Source organism: Lissotriton vulgaris, chromosome 2_1, assembly GCF_964263255.1.
Source record: "Lissotriton vulgaris chromosome 2_1, aLisVul1.2, whole genome shotgun sequence".
Classification (NCBI taxonomy): Eukaryota; Metazoa; Chordata; class Amphibia; order Caudata; family Salamandridae; genus Lissotriton; species Lissotriton vulgaris.
Genome location: NC_141687.1, coordinates 1726036984 through 1726058713, shown reverse-complemented (window position 1 = coordinate 1726058713; position 21730 = coordinate 1726036984). Strand labels below are relative to the sequence as shown.

At 42.6% G+C, this 21730-nt stretch overlaps 1 protein-coding gene across 1 annotated transcript in view; it reads right to left on the bottom strand.

Annotated features, from left to right (window-relative positions):
* Positions 1-236: 236 nt before the first annotated feature.
* The window catches only part of LOC147733193 (mucin-5AC-like), a 245804-nt gene continuing 224310 nt past the window's right edge, over positions 237-21730 (bottom strand). Inside the window, exons 37-41 of the mRNA XM_086957733.1 lie at positions 21091-21189; positions 20777-20905; positions 16020-16065; positions 8643-8757; positions 237-1048 (exon numbers count right to left, since the gene is read on the bottom strand). Coding sequence (XP_086813859.1) covers positions 883-1048; positions 8643-8757; positions 16020-16065; positions 20777-20905; positions 21091-21189 — 555 coding nt within the window. The 3' untranslated portion in view covers positions 237-882. The remainder of the gene's footprint in view (positions 1049-8642; positions 8758-16019; positions 16066-20776; positions 20906-21090; positions 21190-21730) is intronic.

Genomic DNA, 21730 nt, shown 5'->3' with positions numbered 1-21730 from the left:
AAAATATGAGATCATTTCTAAACCTTAGATAAGCACTGGTAGTGAAATGTTCGATTAAGAGTAATTTCAATATGAGTACTTCCTGCTGGAGGAACTGCCACTTTCATCCCAGGTTTTCACATAATCTTTTTAGAATGAATTTTGTCAGGCCTGTTAGGCAAAGGGAATAAGCATGCGATCATGCCAATTATAAATTACCCGCCTCGCAGGTGAAAATCCGGGTCTGCTAAAATGTTCTTATAACACTGGTTCATTGTAAATAATGGCAAATAAACCACATATTCCTACGTTTATTTTGAATGTACCATGCTCCAATGTTCACACTTGCCATGGGCAACTACTGACTTGTAACACCTAAGAATGGGACCTTGGCTAATACCAGAGCTAGCACAATTAATTGTGATACCTAAATCGGTACACTGTATGTTTGCATTTGTTTTAGCACTACAGACCCGTTCTAAAGTACCTCGTATATGGTGTTTTTCATTGGCTAGGAGAGAGAGTACCTTCCAAGGTGTGAGTCAGTCCTCATGAAGGCAACTGAATCTGAACTAAAAATCTGTAATTTGAAGTAAATGCTTCCTGCCTGCACATATTGTCACAGCTCAGAAACACTATTTTAATACGACTACATCGTGCAAGTAATTTTATTACAGTAAAGCTTAAATCAGATATCATCACCTTACGACCTCAGTTGCTGGTAAGCAAGAAACACTAAGGAGGAACATTTTTAATTTTAGAGACGATTTTAAGGAGGGCTATTTATATTGTTTGAAACATTCATTTTAAAGCAGTTTTTGTATTCAGCATTCTGATCTGGTTGCAGTCGTGACCGAGTATGTTGCAGTGTCGTCTCTCTTCGTTTTCTATTCCGAAGTCCCATTAGACCACACATTCGGCAGTCACGCAGTCGCACTTAGCCACAGAATTCACAGAGTAGTCTATGAAACTTCCGTCTGCACAAAGTAGGCTGACCTCCTTCCTGGTCATTTCGACCTCTGTGCAGCAGGAGCATTTTCGTTCCATGCTTTGTGTTGTCAGAACATACCTACAAAGCAACATCAACGTGAGAATGAAAAGTTATGTAAAGAAAAATTCCAGAAATTATCAGATAAATTACGTTGTTTTAAGGCGTACACATTCAGTTGCAGCAACATTTCAGACAATAAAATGATGCCCAGCTTTGTTCGGTGGTTCTCGAAGAACTTTAAATTAATTTAATTTTGCTAGAGAATTAAGAAGATCATGTTTATATGTGTTGTATTTTAGGGATGTGTTTTCACAATGATTTTTCAAAAGCGGTGGTTTTAAAGTTCCTACAGAAGGCATTGTCTTACATGAAGGGTTCTTGCCTAAGAAATGTTTTTACATCATGATATTTAACTGTAAACTCCTAAAATGGATTATATGTAGTCTTGGCCAACTCAAATCTGCTCAAACTCAAATCAGCTATTGTTTAAGGTGATTTAAGGTTCCACAAACTAAAAAACGTCATAGAAATTCCAGGCTTGGTATTCCACCTCAGATACAGTAACTTATATAATCAGTTGAAGCTGCCTCAGTACATCACTAGTAAAAGAAGAGCAACCGAGGTTGGGGGCGTGCTGTCGGTGCTGATTAAGGTGCTTGCTTTTTATGTTGACAGAAAGTGAATACTGTCCGAAGAGGGGCCGAGTTCCCTCCCCACCAACTATATGGTCCACTGAGCTGATTTAGAGTGGGGTGGCCCATAAGTGTGATGATGGCGGAGACCACTCTATCCCTGTTGTATTGAAATCCCTCTGACGGCCCGAGTAGAGTAAGGGCTGTCTGAGGCTTGGCTATCCACCTGCCTACCTACCTAATTTAGATGGGCAGTTTTACAGCCAAATTTCAATGCCCGTCCCTTCCCGGAAAAACCTGGCGGTAATGGGCATTGAAAAGTGCTCAATGCCCCCTTCGCCATAAGAGAAAACTCCCATGGAGAGGGAGGCATTTTTTAATAATTTTCATAACAAATATTCCGCTTTTGGATTTTCTTCATGAAAATAAAAAAAAGTTGTACATTTGACATACAGCGTCAGTCACATATACAGTGCATCATGAAGGGGGTTCCTGAAAATTCAAGAGATGTCTGCACAGGCAGTGGACATCTTGAAATACGCCAGTTGGAGTGCCCTCCACCATGGTGATGATAATTATTCCAAATCCGCTGGTATATAAATCAACCCGTTACTTATTGAGGTAGGTGGGAGGCAGAAAGAGGAGCAATTCTTTCACGTCATGCCAATTTGTTTTCCATTGTAATAATTGTCATTTTTCCAAAGAGTAAATTAGTATTAGCACTGGGAAAAATGACACTGTATTTAATTAAAAAAAATACAATACTTACCTGCGGGTGTTTTGGCGGGTAAAATGAGGGCAGGATTTAGATTGTGGTGTTAACAGAAAAACCTCTGATTTGTGGAGTAGGAACTAACTCTTGAGGAGAATCCTTCAGCTCAAATGTTCTCACCATTAGATATTATGATGTAGGAACTTCTGCCAGTGGATTCCCATCCGTAGTTAGCAGGCCCTCTACAAACTGGAAGTCTTTACCTTACAGAACAATTCTAAACCAGGCCTTTAGGCTGGGAATGGGACTGCCTCTAGGGGTGTGATAGTAAAGCAGTACATGTTAACAGGACTGGCACTGGGTTCCTCATCTCATTCACCTTCTTCTGCCTCTCTAAGATCTCTACAGACTGGAACAATGCATGGGAATGCACGCCACTACATTTCCCTATCAGTGCTGGTCTGTGCAGATCCATGCGTACAGGGAACTCCGGGGCATGCTGACAGACTCTTTCTTTCATAGTGGTGCCAGTTCTTTGTTCTGAAGGAGAGCAGGTAAGCCTAACTATATATGTGAGAAAGTGCATTTTTTGCATACTCATCCACTATTTTTTGTTGACCTATATTGCTGCTTTTTTAAACTTTGCACTCTGGGACACCACCGACCAGGCCCCAGTATATGCTCTCTGACCCCTAACACATAGTAACATTAGCTAATAAACAATTGATGTATTTACTTTTACAGTAAATCAATAGTATATGGTGCACTAGTGGCATGGAACGCTAAATGTCACCTATGGACTACTACACTTGTTGCACCATCTTGTAGCGTGGCCAAAAAACATGGCTTCGGGCCTACCTGTGTAGCTTTTAAACCTACAGGCTAACCTTTTTGACAGTAAGGAACCCTGCTTCGAAATATTAAATATGTCATCCTTTAGCAGTCCACATGGTAAGATGCCTAGTTTTTAAAAGTGGTACTTGGGAGAATTGAATCTTGACATGTAGCTGCTGTGATTAGACCCAAAAAAGCTATTTTCCTTGTGAAGACCTGCAGCTGTCCTATAAGAAATACAAAAATGTTGAATAAAATGATAAGTCTACTAACTTTGGATTAGGATAAACTACAGAGGCAATTAAACTACTAGTTTTAATATTTTTTTAAAAAAGAAATAATTGGTGAACTCTGATCTTTTGTAAATACTTAAGAGTTGACTTTTAAAATGTTATACTTTATCTGCTTGAGTCTCCATTGGCTAATGAGTATTAGCTTTCTGGCAAACTTCCCTGCCAGTGCTTCCCCATATGGGGTGTGAAAACAGCATCTGAGAAAAAAAAATGTCTTAGGCCTTTCCACTGGAAGACCTGGGTGAAAAATAAGAGTGACAGCAATTTTGCTCAATAAGCTCTTCTCTGCCAACACGATTAGTAAGACTTGGACTTGGAATTATGAGCACATTTGCATAGTCTTTAGCGAATATAATTAGGAGTTAACTGCTGCATGATGCCACTTCACTGAGATTCCTTCTCATGTCTCTTGGGAACAGTCCAACCCGAACTGCCAAGCCAGATTCTCCTTGGACCGGAAACAAGCATCTTAGTACTGGTTTCAGGTTCACCCCTCATCAGCCAGGATAGCTTGAATCCAGTGGCATATGCGTGTGCTTGCGGACTGACAGGGATCACAGTAGCAGGAAGGCCCATGCGGTGACTTGTCAGTGTGTTGAGAAAATGGTAGGAGCCCACTTTTCTTTAGAGTCAGAGTAGAGGAAAATGGCTGCTCTTGCACCCCTTTCAGGGTCACCCATACAAATGGGCGGCCCTGTGCGCACGAGAGAACAAGTAGGGCCGGTTTGCTTGAGTTTACTCGTGCGTCAGGTCAAGCAGAGCGTAGAATGTAAATTGCACCATTCAAACTCCAGAAATTCACCTCTCTAGTGAAATGCAAAGCATTAACTAATTCATTAAAAATAAGCAAAATAGAAATAAGTGATTTCACTGTCGCTGAACAGAGTTTTTGCCGAGCTCCGTGCTCCAATCAGAGCACTAAGTGTGGCAAACTCTGCTAACGATAGCGGAGTTTACCACCCACGACTAGCTTTAAAATGTATTCATTTTTTAAAAGGTTTCTTACCTATTTTGTAATGGGAGAAATATCACAACAATCTTATGAGTGAATGATTGATAAGGGATATCTCATGGATTGGGTTCATTTATATATAGTGATGTGGATTTTGCTTGGTTCCTTACGTTAATGATTGTAGACCTCAGGTGTAAAACAATTTGAAAAATAAACTTGAAACTTGAATCATTTTTGTATAGCGGAGGACGTGGGGATTGCTCATTTCCCTAAATACACCCCTGGCTGCTGCGCAAGCTCCCTTAAAGGACAGCACGATTCATTTTTGTTGGATTTGCCTCAGAATCACGCACTGTGGTGTAGTTTGCAATAAGGCAAACAGGATGTGCTCCAAAAGTGGGAACATTTGTCCTTGAAAAAGTGTTCCTTGTGGTTAGGAAGTGTTCGGCCTCACGCCCACCCACTGGCTTGTAAATTCTACAAAAGTGGCATCTCACTCACCACTAAGAACACTCTCTGGACCTGCAGAAGAAGAAATGTGGGCTCAAACTTCTGTTAAAAATCTGTTTGGAAACCTAAAGAGCCGAATCTGCCCCCACTAGTGCCCACGACTAAAAGGTTGTCTATAAGGGTCAACTGGATGACGTCCTGTGTGGCTTTAGGGACATAAGTTGAAACTGGTCTCTTTCCCGAAGTGCCCACCAGAGTGGTAGCAAATGGACCCTGCGGGTGGTCTCTCCTGGTGTGAGTCCTGGCCCCTACACACTCTTATTGAGGTTTTGGGAGCCTTTAGAAGTGATCAAGAGTAGCTGCTCAAGAAACTCTGAAAAGTAAGCACTCATAAAATATTCAACCTTCCAAGACATCCAGAGCTTGAGGAGGACCTTGCAGCAACAGGGGTCAATTTCAAGAGGACTTTGTTCGAGAGAGCTCCAGGCTTGCCCCTTTGGTGATTTTTGAGACCGCCATGCACAGTTTATAATCACTGATGCCATTTCACATGTTGGAGTGATGTCATAGAACATGTGATAAGTGATGTATATTTGTTCATAAGCTTTGCATGGCGACAGCGCAAGTTATAGTTACTTGGGTAAGTATTACTGGTGAATTTCAGTGGTTTTGTTTAATTAAAACTGTTTTATTTTATTACATTTTTCAACTAACTATAATGTCCCTTTAACCTTTATTTTTTGTGTGAAATGTAAAGATATGTTTACAGTTCCTAACTGTAACAACGCTTTAACCTTTGCTATTTTCAGTGAATTTCAGTTTTTTTTAATGTGAAGTCATATTTTATTACCATACATAAAGGCATCCCCCTTGGGCACAGGGCCCAACCCACGACAGGCAGCCAACACTCTGCGACACATAGCGAAAAGTGGGGGTTTGCTTTACGTATGGTGATAAATAGCCTTCCCACCTAATGTGCCGCCAAGACAAATAATTGAAAAAATCGTACGAATGTTATCGCTCTGCAGAGTGGTTTGTGGGTTGTCATTATGAGGAAAAATCCTTATTTAACAAACAATGGGGCATGTTACCAAGCAATAGCAATATTTATCGCTATTGCTTGGTTAGAGACAAAAATTTACCGCTGAGCTGCGGCGATTTTTATCGCAGATAAACCTTGGTATTACCAAGGTTTATCGCAAATGCGATAAAAATCGGCCGCAATGCATGACTATCGCTGAAAAGTCAGCGATATTCATGCATTATCGAGCTAATGCTCTTAGCCATGTTATCAACCTCCCATTGGATAACATGGCTAAGAACTGCTCAGGGCAGGTGTTAGCTTTTGGAGATATTCACGCTTAGCGCGAATATCTCCATAAGTTGGTAATAGGAGATAGCGATGTTAGCGACTGTTTCCACTCGCTAACATCTTGGCACACCCACTTTGCATGTCATTAGTGATAAATATCACTGACATGCAAAGTGGGGCCCAAGATTGTCTCTATCTCCTACTAGCTGTCGCTAACTGGTGTTAGTGACAGCTAGGTAATAGGGAGATACGTTTATCTCTGCTTTCTTGGCATTTAAAGCCAAAAAAGCAGAGATAAACCCCCTTGATAATATGCCCCAATATTCGGGAGTTAAATAGGGCCCTATGTTCTCTGAGGGGTAATAACTTAGAATCATCTCACAATATGGTGTTCTTTTGAGAAACTGTGGCGCAGTGGTACATGTCTGGCAAGATTGCACAATGGTGAATCTTATTCCATGAAATTTATGTTGATGATACAACAATACGATTTAAGGACTGCAATAAACAGAATTAATAGACTTAAACTAGAAGGTATTTGCTGTTTACAATTGACTCGAGGTATTCTTTTGTAAAAATGTTGGGTGCTTATCAGAAGAAGGTGATGGTGTTGCGGGAATGGTTGTTACAGCAAACCTCTTAATGCACCCATCTTTATTTTTTCGAATGGTATAAAGCACACTACCCCAGTAGTATACTGGTGCTGAGATGGAGATGCATTAAAAAAGCTAGAAAATTAAATTGGGCTTAAGAGCCTTCATGCTGGCTAAAAGGTGGGGTTTCTGTCTCACGGCTAAAAGCTGTTGCTTCCGTGATTTGGCTCCATGAATTTGAAGGACCGACGTCTCTTCTTACTCTTTTGCAGGTATTTGGAATAACAGTTGTCTCTTGTAGCATAAAGGTCGAGCAGACTTGTACAATTTGTTTAAATTAGCCTGGGATGAATTGCCGGATCCGTGCAAAGGCTTTGTGTATAAGGCAAAGGCGCCAGGCTGAAGTCTCTGCTTCACTGGCAGCCAATGAAGATTCCTTTTTAATGAAGCCTAACAGAGCAGACCAGACAAACTGCTGCATTGTGTACACCTTGCAGCTTCACCACGAGTTCCACCCTCATGCCAAGAGATAAGCTGTGACTGGAGCAGGCTTGGAGGTTGCACGGGAAGAAACAATCATGGAATGCATATTGCATACATTTAGGTCGTCTTCTTAGCAGAGTGACGATTTGGTAACTCGAGCTGCAGTCTGGACTGATTTGAGTATGCAGAGTTACATCATTGTCAAGGAGGATTGCAAGGATCTTGCTGTTAGGAGGGAATGAGCGTCATACCTCGTGCCCAATATGTTTTGTGCCAATGGATTAATTTAAGTCTGTTGGGATTAAACTTCAAAAATTGGAAGCCGGCTAATGTTGGACCACTTTCACGAGCTGTGGGCTAGGAAGGAAATAGGTTTCTGATCTCGACAGTCAATGTTCTGAGCACCACCTGCTTAGGAATAAGACACTGCAGTCAATCACTTTAATCAATACTAGAATATAGACTTTGATAAACATGGCAGTTGGGGAGGGTTGTTGAGGCAATCCAAAAGGTACTTGAGTGTGTGGTCTGTGATAACATCGTCAAAGTCGAACTATTCGAGTCTTTCATCTAAGGATGAACCAAACCCTCTGAGTTCAGAGACGCTTATCCCTACTTCTTTTACTAAAATAACGACTTTATGGCCACCAACTGCATTTATTTGTGTTTCAAGTCTTCTGTGGTGAGTAGTCTGGCCAAATCACCGCCTCTATCTGCTCGAAATACAATCCTCCAAATCAACCATTTTCCTAAAACAGTTTGATAGTTGCCAAGTAACTAATTTCTCTGGTGCTAATCTCTCTGGTGCTTTGCTCAGTGCAGGGAGGAGCATGATTGGGTGATATCTGGAAGGATATTTTCAGTGAGGAAGGCTTTTGAATAGTAAGTGAAAACAAACCCATTCTTCTAAGTAGAAGACACTAAAACAGCAAAAAGCATTCATAGATGAGAAGAAGCAATTGATGCACAAAGCACAAAAAGATCCAGAAGCAGCGGAAATAACAAAAAGAAGGAAAACAGGGGTTACGGCAAGGGCCCAGAAAAGTACAAAAAAACAGCACAGAGGGTTAGAGATAAAAGGAGATGCTGAGCATGGAGAGCCTGGGAAGACGAACAAACGGCAGTGGCATAGGCACAGGTATTAGGTGGAGCCACAAGACAGACGTGAGAAAGCGGTCAATGAGGAATCTGCGTTTGAAAATAAGAATGAAAGTAAAAAGAGTTACATGAGAGAGTAATATAGAAAGTAGAAAAGTTGTGCAGAGGAGTGAATAGAAAGGGCTTCATAGTGCCAGATCCATGGTCCTTTATGAAATCACCAGCGACAGACGTTTTCCAAAGAATTGAATTTGTGTATCATCAAATCCCAAACCCCATCTTTGTCTGGTACCCACGGCCTGCTGCCACTTACATTGAAGAACTCATGCAGGGCCCTTGGCAGTAGCCTACTTCAACGACGCTGGTGCAGGAGTTGTACGTGACCTCGACTGGCATTGTCAGCAGCGAGCACGGTTTAGTTACATTCACTGAAAGAAAAAAAGAGAAAATCAGTGTAGGTCCATCATTGTGCTGAAATGGGACAGTCATTCAAAGGGAATTCCAAGCACATAATGAGCACATGCACTGTTTGCAGCACGGAAAGCTGTTGTGAGACATTCAAATTCATGGGTAAGGTGTGAACCATATGACACTGGGTGTTGTTGACCTTCCCATATAGAAAGGAGCAGACTAGACTGCCTCACAGATAACAGTCAAATGGAAGCTCAAAGTACTCTGTCCGCTGGTTATCGGTGCCTTATCTTGAATAAGCACTATGCTTCAATTTGTATGGTTGGTTTATCTCTAGTTCACCGTCTCTTAGAACTAGAATCACTGGGAGGTAATTCTTGTCTGTGAAATCTGATAGAGCCTCGGATTTGTGAGCATTAATAAAGAAAAATATGGACTTACTGCTCACATAAAGGAAGTATAGAAGATTATTTGTTAAGTATCCCAGTTGAAACTGTTTAGAGGTTTAAGGTGTTTTATTTAGTAGACCCTTTAAAGTCCATCTAGGATTTATTTTTTAATTCCTAAAAAAGTCAAAACTACTTTAATGCCATGACTGAGTCAGCAGGTCTTTCACAGGAGCTCAACCTGGGCCCCTAACAAAAACGTAGGTTGGTCAAACCTAAGGCCCTCTGCCAAGCATTGCTTGCAGAAAAGAATAGAACCATGGCAGGTAAAGAAGCCCCTAATGAGATGGAGGAAGGGGATCCTGAAGAGGGCGATGATTCTATCAGCAACCCCACTAACATCAATACCACTGATAGTGCCCCAGAAGAAGTCGGTAGTAAATATGCTGATCTTCAAAAACAAGCAAAGAGGATAGCACTGGAGACTTTACTCGTGGAAATAGAAAAGGGTAAAAGATGATACTTTTGACTCTAAGAACCCCAAAGGTATTCTCACCAAGCATGTAGAGGGTAATGGTATCACCAAATGATGTACAGCCTTTGAGAGGGCTTGTAAAATGAGGAAGCACAGCTGGAATTATTGTGCTCTCTACTCTGGGAGCTTTTTCTTTAGGAAAGTGCATGGATAGGCTCCTGACACTGGATGCTGAGTCCTATCACTTCATGAAGGATACCCTGATTGAGGGCTTTAATCACCATTGAAGATTACAGGATCAGCTTCAGGGAGACTAGCAAAGCCTCAAGTTAGATCTGGAAGATTTTATTGACTTCTCAGTGAAAACGCTAGGTAGATGGTTAAAAGATTACAAGGTGCAAGACTATGATGAGCTTTATAGCCTTATTGTGACACAATATCTGTAAAGTAACTGTGTTTCTGGAAGATTGCATCAGTACCTGGTAGAATTAGGCCCAATTTCTCCTTAAGCACTGGAAAAGAAGTCTGACCACTGGTTCAAGACTAGGGTAACCAAGATAACTCATTGTGGGGAAGACTAAAAGAAAAGGGTTACTAAGCAAGCCCCCCAAGGGAAATATGGGGACCAGTCCAAAGATATAAACAAAGAATCTTCTAAAGGCCCCCAAAACTGGTTCAGTAGTGGGGGCTTTTATACAATACAGACACCAAGGGTGGGTACCAGGGTAAGATCTAGTATCGGAAGAAGGTTTGGTGCTTTAATTACATAGCCAATGGGCACCGAACTGGAGACCCTATCTGTTCCCCAAAAAATCCCCCTAGGGTACCTGAAGTTCCTAATGCAGTGGTAAGCCTCCAGATGGGATCCCAGGTGTGCCCTGACCAAGTCAGAGAGCACACTAAAACAATTTTAGTCTCTGGGGGTAGGGTGTATGTAGCTGCCCTAGCTGTCTGGGCCAGTCACCTGGAGAAGTAAAGACAATAGCCACTTTTTAATGGTATTAGAGTTGAAGCACTGAGAGATACAGGTGCAAGTGTCCCTATGATGACAGAGAAACTGATACTGAACACTAACTGATGGGTGAAACATTTGCAGTCTTCATTGCTAACAACCAGGCTAAAGTCCATCCCATTGCAGTGGTGTCCTTAACATGGGGATGGGTTACTGACCAAAAGAAGGGGGTGGTATCCTCTGCAATTCCTGGAGCCTGTCTGCTAAGAAATTATCTGGAGTCCTCAGCTTGGTCTGAGGTCAAAAGAAAGACCCATGGAGCAATGCATGAAAGGGCGTGTGTAGAAACAAGAGCACAGTGCAAAGCCTATGGTGAAAAAGAGGAGTTGGAGCCTGAAATAATGTCCCAACCCTAAAAGAAAAAAGGCAAGAAGTCTGGGAACCCAACTCCAAATCAGTCGCAAGTGCAGGTCCCCTCTCCTCTAGGAGAAGACCAGTCAGCCCCAAAGGGAAGTGAAGCCCAGGAGCCTGAGGAAGAGCTGTGCCAAGCTCAGATGACCTGTCCTACTCTTGAGAGCCTGAGACACTAAGCTTCTGACCAGGAAAAGAGAGATGTTGGTGGTTCCCACTGAACGTATTGGAAGGAGGGACTCCTGTACACTGAGACAGGAGACCCCAGGCCAGGTACCACTAGGAGAGTGGTAGTGCCTCTGCATAATTGAGAGTTCTTACTCTGTCGAGCACAACATCCCCTTAGCTGGGCACCTTGGTCATACCAAAACTTGGAGTAGGTTACTCACCCAATTCTACTGGCCAGATTTTCCTTGAGGGTGAAGGAGTTCTGTAACTCGTGTGATACCTGCCAAGCCAATAGCAAAACAAGCAACCAGCCAAAGCCCCCCTTTATTCTACTTTCAGTGGTTGGGCTGTTGTCCCCCTGGACTATCCAACAGTGTCAGGGAACAGATTTATACTGATGGTAGTGGATCATGCCACAAGGTACCCTGATGCTATTCCCCTTAGGACTGTAACTGCTGCTATAGTTGCCAGGGCCCTCATTAGTATCTTTACTAGGATGAACTTTCCTTAGGAGGTGGTGTCAGACAGAATTAGTAAATTCATGTCTGGCTACATGAAAACCTTTTCTGCTGAATGTGGAGTGACATGCAAGTTTACCACCCCATATCAACCACAAACCAATTGTTTAGTTGAGAGATTCAACAAAACCATGAAAGGTATGATCATGGGTCTCTCTGACAAACTCAGATGGAGATGGGATGTCCTTTAGTCATGCCTACTTGTCACCTTCAGAGAAGTACCACAGAAAGGAGTAGGTTTTCCCCCTTTCAACTTATGTTTCATCATCCTGTAAAGGGACCATATCGTCAAGTGAAGGAAGGCTGGGAGAGACCTCACACAGATCCTAAACAAGACATAGTGGATTATGTACTTGGCCTACGTTCAAGGATGGCTGAGTACATGGAGAAAGCATCCAAAAACGTTGAGGCCAGTAAAGAGTGCCAGCAGCTTTGGTACGACCAATGGCTGCACTTATGGAGTGCAACCATGGCAGAAGGTTTGGGTTTTAGAGCCTGTGGCTCCCATGACCCTCCAGGATAAATTGAGTGGACCCTACATTATCATTGAAAGAAAAGGGGAGCCACCTATCTGGTGGACCTTGACAATTCCAGGACCCCAATAGGTTGGCCCATGTGACCTGCCTTAAATCCTACCATCATTGAAAACAATGGGGTAGACCCACTAAATCAATAGGACCTGGGTAATTGTATATATATAGAAAAAGTGGACCTGAAAAAACAAACAAATGGAGATGTATTTATAGCAGAATTAGCTAATAATACATCTCCATTTGTTTGTTTTTTCAGATTATGTCTGGCTATCTGTTTATTGTGAATAATTAATACTTATATCATTCGTATTGTTTAAAAATTGTGTCTAGGACCACTTTTTCTATATATATTAAATCCTACCATGACACGGAGGATGTGGCGATGCTGGTGGTCACTGATGCGTATCAAGAAGAGAGTAAACCTCTCCCTGACCTTCTCTCTTCCAACCCTAAAGATGGATCACTAGAATAATTTGTCTTTTGAGACACCCTCTCCGCTCATTAGCACGCTGACTGCAGGCAAATCCTGCACCAGTATGCTAATCTCATCTCATTGAACCCTGGTCACAGAAGCTGGTGTACACATGATGTGGACACTGGGGACAGCCTACCTGTCAAAAATAAAATATGCAGGCAGTCTGACCAAGTCAAAGAAAGCATCAAAGCAGAAGTATGCAAGGAGCTGAAAATGGAAGGCATTGTACCCTCGGCCAGCCCATTTGATTCAGTCCCAAAACGTCATTCCAGGAGTGGAAAATCAGAGCTGAGGTGGACTATAGGGGCCTCAATGCAGTGACCAAGACAAATGCACACACAATTCCTAGGGCAGACAAACTGATTGACAGGCTAGGGACAGTCATATTTCTTATTACATTTGATTTCACATAAAGGTACTGGCAGATGGGTTTGACCCCTGGGGCTAAAGAAAAATCAGTATTCTCAATCCCTGATGGACATTATCAATTTATAGCAATGACAGTTGGACTAAAGAATTCCCCAACCAACTTCCAAAGGCTGCTTAACGAAGTACTTGCTGGGGTGGACTATTTTAGTGCATACCCTGCTGATATTGCTGTCTATAGCTCCACTTGGCAGGATCACCTGATCCCCCTTGGGAAGGTTTGTGAGGCTCTGCAGAGTGTAGGCCTTAGTATGAAGGAAAGCAAGTGCCATATAGAGCAGGGATCTGCAGTATACCTTGGCCACCTTGGTGGTGGAGGCCAAGTTTCCACTCTTACAACCCAAGATCCAGACAATTGTGGACTGGATAGCTCCAACTACCCAGACTCAAGTAACTGTGTTCCTTGACTTGACTGGGTACTACAGCAGGTTGTGAAGGGGTATGGTTTCATTGTGACACACCTCACAGAACTGACTCCTGGAAAGATACAAAAGAAGGTAAACTAGACAGTGAGCTGTCAAAAGGCATTTGGCACTCTGAAGTAAGCAATGTGGTCAGCACCAGTTCTGAAAGCTTCAGATTATTCTAAGCAGTCAAGAGAACAGACAGATGCCTCCAAACATGGGATAGGAGTGATCCTTTCACAAATCAAAGATAATGACCATAACCTTTGCTATCATTAGTAACTGGTTCCTCCCCAAGAGTAGCCTTGGAGTGCCATTGAGAAGGAGCCGTTGCTGTGGTTTGGTCCCTGAAGAAGTTGAGACCGTACTTTTTTTGGTTCTCACTTCCTAGGTCAAACTGACCACAGGTCTCCCAGATAGCTGCTGCAAATGAAATGTGAAAACCTCAAACTGTTGAGGTGGTCCATTTCCCTACATGGAATTGACTTTACAGTGGAGTACAGACTAGGGAATGACCATGGTAATGCAGATTGCACCCCCTATAGGTCCCTAGTAATTGGCACCCCTCGTTACTACGGCAAGGTGACTGCAGTGGGACCCTGGGACCTTCAGCATGTATTATGCCACCCCAAAGGGCCCCTAACCAACTCATACAGACTGCCATTGCAGGCTGCATGTCTTTATGCAGACAAAAGTGAAACCACAACATGGCACGCAGCCTTGTTTGTCATGCCTTTAGACACTGCATGCAGTATAGGTAAGTCACCCCTACAACAGGCCTTATAGCTCAATGATAGCGTGCCCTATTCTACATATGTGAGCAGACATGCCCCTATGCTGGCCAGTTTAATTACTTCCAGTACAAGTGATCAGGGAAGCCATTTTAAGTAAATGTGCTGGACACTGGTCAAAAACAAGTTCTTCAGCTACATTCAAGCTTCAGTGAAACCAAAGATGTTTAGCTTCAAACATATTGTATTATTAAGACCCACATTGATTACAGTGATGGCTTTATTAATGCCTGCACCCAGCGGGCACCTTTGAGATGCCCTGTGAAAACCTATCAACTATTAGTGTGCTGGCTGACTGGTTCTGACCAGCATGCCACCACAGATGAGTTTCTGACCCCCAGGGTTTAGGGTACACACTCTAAGGAGTTCAGAAACAAAGACCGCTAAGGCGGATGGTGTTTTACACCCCTTACAGACGGATCAACAATAGATTATTGTTCCAAGACAGGGAGCTTTAAAACTCATCGCCTTTGGTATGCAAATCTGTTTATCCTCTTAGGTGATGTGATGCCAACCCCTAAGGCCAGGGCTCATTAGGCACTTGGAGTAGTGGGTAAATTAGGAGTCAAAGAGGAGTTTCCATCCCCAGGATAGTTCTACCCCTAAGGTGGCCTACATGAAGTGCATACAAAAATTCATAGTCTGCCATCTGATGCTGATGAGGAGGAGGTTTGGATCACAACAGGATGCTAAATGTCAGAGTGCATTTTAATAGTGGATTATTGGATGACCACTGTCCCTGGGCAAGTTCCTACTCAATTAGTCAGTAACCATACTAACTTATAATTTCATAAAGAAGCATACATGAGCACTGGGAGCAATAATTTCACACAATAGAATGTTTACTTCATAAGAAATTATAAGGATTACAACATTAGAAGAATATCTGGATATCAGTCTTATGCCAGTCTGGCAACAAATAAAAGCGTAATATTCATAGAAAAAGTACATTTATCATCCCAATTCAGTGAACTTCAGTAATGCACGTAGTTTATAATAAGAATACTGAATGTTACAAGCGAGAGTAATCATGAGCATTAGTGTACTATTGGGATCAACTAAGCACTACAGCCAATATGCTTTGTGGTTACAAGCCACTTCTTCAGGGATAAAATATAAACTTTCCTGTTCTTCCTTTTTTATGTACTTCTAATAATTAACTCTATTATGTATATTCTATTGGGGTTTAAACACAACCTTATATCGCATTATGTTGTCTGAGGATCACCAACATGTGATATTTCAAAAAACAATCATGAGCCCAAAATGAAAACGAGTTTCCCAAGACGTATCATCTCTCACTGATGGTTCTAGCTCAATTTCTTTAGGAAATCAACCAGACTGCAGCTCATCTATTTTCATTCTGTATCGGTGCTTTGAGGTCAAACAGACAAAACTGTAATCTATACAATTTGCCATGAAGTAAGTATAACTATTCTGTATAAAATTATTGCTCCCCATGTACATATATGGGTGTAAACGTCAGAATGTGCTAGTGAATGGTACAAGGAAGGACACGTGCACACCAGCAAATGTCTATGCAAAGGATCAAGCTATTAATTTCTGGAATAATCATTCTAAATTTAAACAAGATGTAAAGGAAGCAACAGAACTTAGCTGAAGTTTACAATGATAGCTGAGTGAGGTTGAAGAATGCATTAATCCCTGCTGCAGGTAAGATGCCACAATCAAAAGATCATAAGAATTCCGACTACATCAATGTACATTAGCGTAAGTTACCTTGACACGTCTGACAGCAGCCATCTGACGTCATCTCTATAGTACCCTGAAAGAATCAGAGGAAGTCGAATATTATTTTGAGTGGCAGATGTCATACTAGGATCTGCCAAACATGGAATAATGCATACAAGCGCAGGCAAAAGGCAGTGAAATGTGAAAGGCAGTCAAATGAAGTTAATGTTAAACAAGAAGAGAAGTACAGAAGAGAAATATATGAAGATAGTATATAAACAAGTTTAAGGTCATCGTGCTTTAAAAGAGACCATAACACAATAACGTCATTGATTTAAGAGTGATTTATGCTTGGCATTGAGCTAAAGCTATGTCTTAATCGTAAAGTTCTGCCAAATGATCAAGATCTAAGATCAGTAGCCTCAAAACAATACATTCAGCAATAGTACATTAAATTAGAAGTCTGCCCCTCCCTCCCACTGAAACAGCCATTCTACACCTTTTGGGCAGGGTGGTATGACTGAACCACACATGCCCTTACAATGTGGGCAATAAAATAAACGCATTGTTACAATGCCTTCCTTTAGCACACAAGTCATTACAACGACTTGCCTTAGGGAAACTGCTGGACTTTGGAATAGCATCATTTACTATTCAAACTTCAGTCTGTGTAATGTTAGGGAGGATGTTGGACTTAAAATCCCAAACCGGTCCAGCAGCGTATTCCCTAAAGCAAGTCATTGTAATAGCTTGAGTGCTAAAGGATGTGTGGTGACAACGCATTTGTTGTAGTGCCTGCATTGTAAAGGCACTGCATGGGAAAGGGTGTTTCCCTTTGGGAGGCAAGCTCCAGAAGACAAACGATGGTCGGCTGCTGTCTAATAACTACTAGCCCTCTCAGCTGCCTTTCTTACAATGGGTTAACTGACTACAGTTGGTAGCCTACAAATTAAGCACTGCCATAAATATATTTGCCTTATCCCGAGCCAACATGGAGAATGTGTAGAAACTTAGCTAACATCTCCCAGACATTGCCTGGTGCCACACATGGAGCCACAGTATTTTGTTGCTAGGGTCCACATTCTGAAAGTTTTACAACAAAATCGCAAACTATTTGTAGCTTGTATATCAAAATGAGATCAAGTTGTGCAATAAGCTAAAAGCTCTGAACCTTTCTCATCATTTCAAGATCATTTCCAGGATGCATTGTTTTCCTATAGAAGTTGCCAATATAACAGACTCTGGGCCTGATTACGAGTTTGTCGGTCCATGGGTAGTCGGACCGACAGTGCACCTCCGCAACGGCAGTGGCACGGCAACCTTGAGGCCGCAATATGTTTGGTGGGACCGCTGCGGTCCCGTTAAGCATTTTATTTATTTATTTTATTTATTTATGGGATTTTTAATGCGCAACTAATACCCTAGGGTGTCTAGGCGCAATGAGATGCTCTAGGATACACAAAATTCAGGACAGGAACTTATTGATTAAATAGGCAAGTTTTCAGGGCCTTACGGAAGGCAATGAGTGTTGGTGCTGTTTTAATATACAAGGGGAGTGTGTTCCACAGTATGGGGGTCGCTACCAGGAAGCGTCTATCTCCCCATGTGGCCGTTCTTGTTCGGGGAACATGCAATAGGTGGCTTGCTGCTGATCTTAGATTCTTTCCAGGTATGTACACCTGAAAAGCTTCCTTTAAGAACTTTGCTCCAGTCTGATGAATGGCCTTATAGGCGATGCAGAGAGCCTTGAATTTGATTCTGCTCTCCACTCTTAGCCAATGTAGATGGCGTATGGCTGCTGAAGTAGAGTGTCGCCAAGGAATATTAAGCAGAATCCGTGCTGCCATATTTTGCACGGACTGTAGTTTGTTCAGGATGTATTTGTGAGTGCCAAGGAAGAGGGCGTTTCCATAGTCCAGCTTCGAAAATACTAAGGTGGTGATCAGTGTTTTCCCTGCCGAAGCGGGTAGGTATGGCATGAGTTTTTTTATTTTCTTCAGCACGAAGAATGCAGCAGAGACCACCTTGTTGACATGATAACCAAAAGATAGCCTGTTATCAAAGATCACTCCCAAATTCCTAACCTTGACAGCTGGAATCGGGGGGGGAGCCCATCTGACTGGGCCACCAAGTTGGGGACCATTCGGGGGAGATCTTACCGAAAGTCATATCTTCGGTTTTCTCTGCATTAAGTTTCAGGCAGTTACTGTGCATCCATGATTGTACATCCAGTAACCCCTCCTGAAACTTAGCTGCTACCACTGGACCGTTCTTATGCACCGCCAGCACAAGCTGGGTGTCATCCGCGTAGGTAGTTAATCGCATCCCATGTGATTTAATAACCCTCGCCAAGTCCGCAACATAGATATTAAAAAGCGTGGGACTTAGCGAGGATCCTTGAGGGACTCCACAGGGCAGTTCAGAAGTGGGCGAGTAGTAGTTGCCCAGTTTGACTGCCTGTTTGCGATTAACAAGGAAGGAGGCTATAAGGTCTTTAGCCAGATGACTAATTCCAAGGGCTGCGACACGGTCGACCAAGATGACGTGGTCGACCGTGTCAAAAGCAGCTGACAGGTCCAATAAGATGAGCACTGCAGCACCTCCCGAATCCATGATCTCTCGAATTTCATCAGAGGCCTTTATCAATGCTGTCTCAGTTCCGTGTCCCTTCCGGAACCCGAACTGAGTGTCATCTAAGAGCTTATGTTGTTCAATAAACTCAGAGAGCTGTTTATTCATTATTGCCTCCACTATTTTGGCAGGAAATGGAAGGCAGACAATTGGCCTGTAGTTGGAAGTGATGGTAGGGTCTAAAGATGGCTTCTTAATCAAAGGTTTAACAATAGCCTTCTTCCAGGTCTGTGGATAGACACCTGTCCTAAAGATGGAGTTGCATATGTTGGTCAGCGGCTGGGTAACCACATTGTGTAGTTGGTTCATTATGGTCGGAGGACATGGGTCCAAAGGAGAGCCTGATTTAATTTTGCCAACAAGTGCGTTGACCTGTTCTTCGGTAGCTGACTGAAACTGAGTAAAGGAAGGGTGCTTCAGTGCTCGTTGAATAGTTAAATCAGCGGTTCTTCCTACCGGCTCTTTAGAAAAAGTGGAGTTATGAGTTTTCTCCCCGCCATGGGTTTCATGGTAGTTTCTCCGCCATGAAAACCGTGGCAGAGAGGAAACAAAGGGGGCCCTACAGGACCCCCATTGCCTCTGGGCCATGAGTTGCATGCAGGGGGCCACATGTTATACCCCTGTGAGCATGCACCTCATTACCTGAACGGCATGGACTGCACCGGTTTGTGCGGTGCAGGTACTGCATTTAATGTTCCCAATGCAGTACCCATTTCATAGGCACTGCCATTGGAGTGCCAATGAACAGCCCACCAGTGACTGAAAAAGTCATAATCTGGCAGGTGGTGCACACACTGGTTTAGCGGTGCGATGACTGGGTGGTCCCGCTCCTGCACCGCCAAACTCGTGATTCGGCCCATAGTGTTTCTTCTGTGTTGAACAGCTAAGACAAAACAATTCGATGTTGAGAGATTAGTTTGGAAATTCTAAAAAACTCAAACTTCAAGTCAAGTGTATGATAGGCTAGGGTCACAATTTAGGGCTCAACAACAGAATATAAACAACACAGGAAATAATAACATTAATTGGAACAGTAAACACAACTCAAACAAATATCCGGGAGAGGGAATTAATACTCAAGGACAAATTACAGCCTTTGTCTAAACAGGAGACACAAGGACCAAAAAATGGTTTTATTAGAAAAAGTGTGGGCTTCATTCTTCATAACCAGTTAGGCCATCCTATGATTTAGATATATTGAATACCTTGGGGCAGATTTACAAGAAACTGACGCATCTATTAAGATCCGTCAGTTTCCCTGCGCCTGCTTGAAGAACTTTCGCACCACCATAGATGCGCCGTATTTACAATAAGGAGCAAGGATTGACAGATGCGTCAGAAATTCTGACGCATCTGTTGGCAGAAACGTCATGCATTGCTGGAGTCGTATCGCTGACACGACGCATCTCCAGCAACGCTTGTTGCGACCTATTCCCATTACACTGCGTCACTCCTCACATCTGCATCCTAAAATTCACGCAGTGAAATTTTCTACATTTCACTGCGTCACTTTTGCGAGGCTTTCCTGTGTGGGAACTCCTACCATACATACATAATACCTGACGCAGGTATAATGTCACGCAGGGCTATACAATGTGACGCATCTCCCTAGATGTGCAACGTTTAAAATTTGCCGAATTTTTTTCGCAGCCGTTGCATCACAAAAGTGACACAACAGCAGCGTAAAAGTGATGCAAGGGGCTTGTAAATCTGCCCTGTAGGTTTTTTAGCCAAGCACAACTTCTTTGGAACTGTCTTCCAGATGATCTAAGACTCAACCCTTACTTGTTATCCTTCTGGATATACTAAAACATGTATCTATTCAGAACATATCTTAATGTCTAAACCTGTTTCTACCTCCTCCTTTCCTTGCCTCCGCCAAGCTTATACTCTTGCATCGATTACTATGTTTCATGTGAGGCACTCTGCTGGCCCAAAGGCTAGGACTCCTACAAATATTTGAAGCAAATGTATGACTTTGGGTCTTTCACATTTTTAGAATCAGAGTAGAATCTGTTGTGTGAAATCTCGACCTTCATAAATCACTCATCAACGTCCAATCTGTTGGAGGTAATTTTATGCATATTTGGCCCTAAGGACTCTTCTGTGGAGAAAATTGTAGATAAATGATTCAGCAACCCTCTGAGTGACTGATCAAAGTGTAATACACTTACCGGCTGGCAGATTTCAGGTGCAAAGGGAGAGCAAATTGTATTTTCTACCACCACTGTAAATGTTGTTCCAGTTTGCTCACATTTGTATGTAGTGCAATTCAAATCGGGGTTCCTCCAAACTTCTCCAGGCTAAAGTGAAAATACAGGAAAGAGTTTTATGCAGGCACAGGTATTTTCTACAGCAGGCTCTTGCATAGAAATCGTAATAGGTACTTAAAGACCCATCTCTAACCTCCCCCATTCTATAAAGCCCTCACCCACCCCTGAAGAAACGCTCCACCAAGACACGGGCCCCAAACTTAATAAAGAGATACCTGGTGAACCTCCTGAGTTCCATCCTCCATCTCCACCACACAAGCCACCTGGACGCAGGAGCCGCAGCATTCACCATCCTTCTGGATCACCATGTAACCCTGCAGGGGAGCAATTGGTACACATATAGTTACTGAGCCTACGCATTTTGTGAACAAGGTGTGAATGCACAAGACAGGCATGAGAAGTCTTTAGCCTACGCAGGCATCTCATGGCTTTTTGCGGTGCACTCCAGCTCAATCACACTGCAGGCAAAACATTCTGCTAGATGCTCAAGTGAGGCAACCATACGCAGGAACAGAAAGCTCTTACCCTTTTCAGCTGCAGGCCCAGTGGATGGGGTCTAGACTACATTATATCCTATTCAAACTCGCCTAGCAGGCATTATTACTTCAGCTGTACCTTCTGAATACTTCCATCCATTCACCCCATCAACTTTGTTTGAAAGAGTATACGCCACTATAGACATTATCTTGTTAGCGCTCACCAAGCTTAAAAGCTGAAAAATAATCACATACATCAATCACTTTGGAACAAATACCAACTATTTTATACAATACAGAGAATGGTGGATTTGCTACAATGACCTGCACATCAATATCAGTTCTCTTAATCACATTGACTTTAGTCTCAATTTTACAA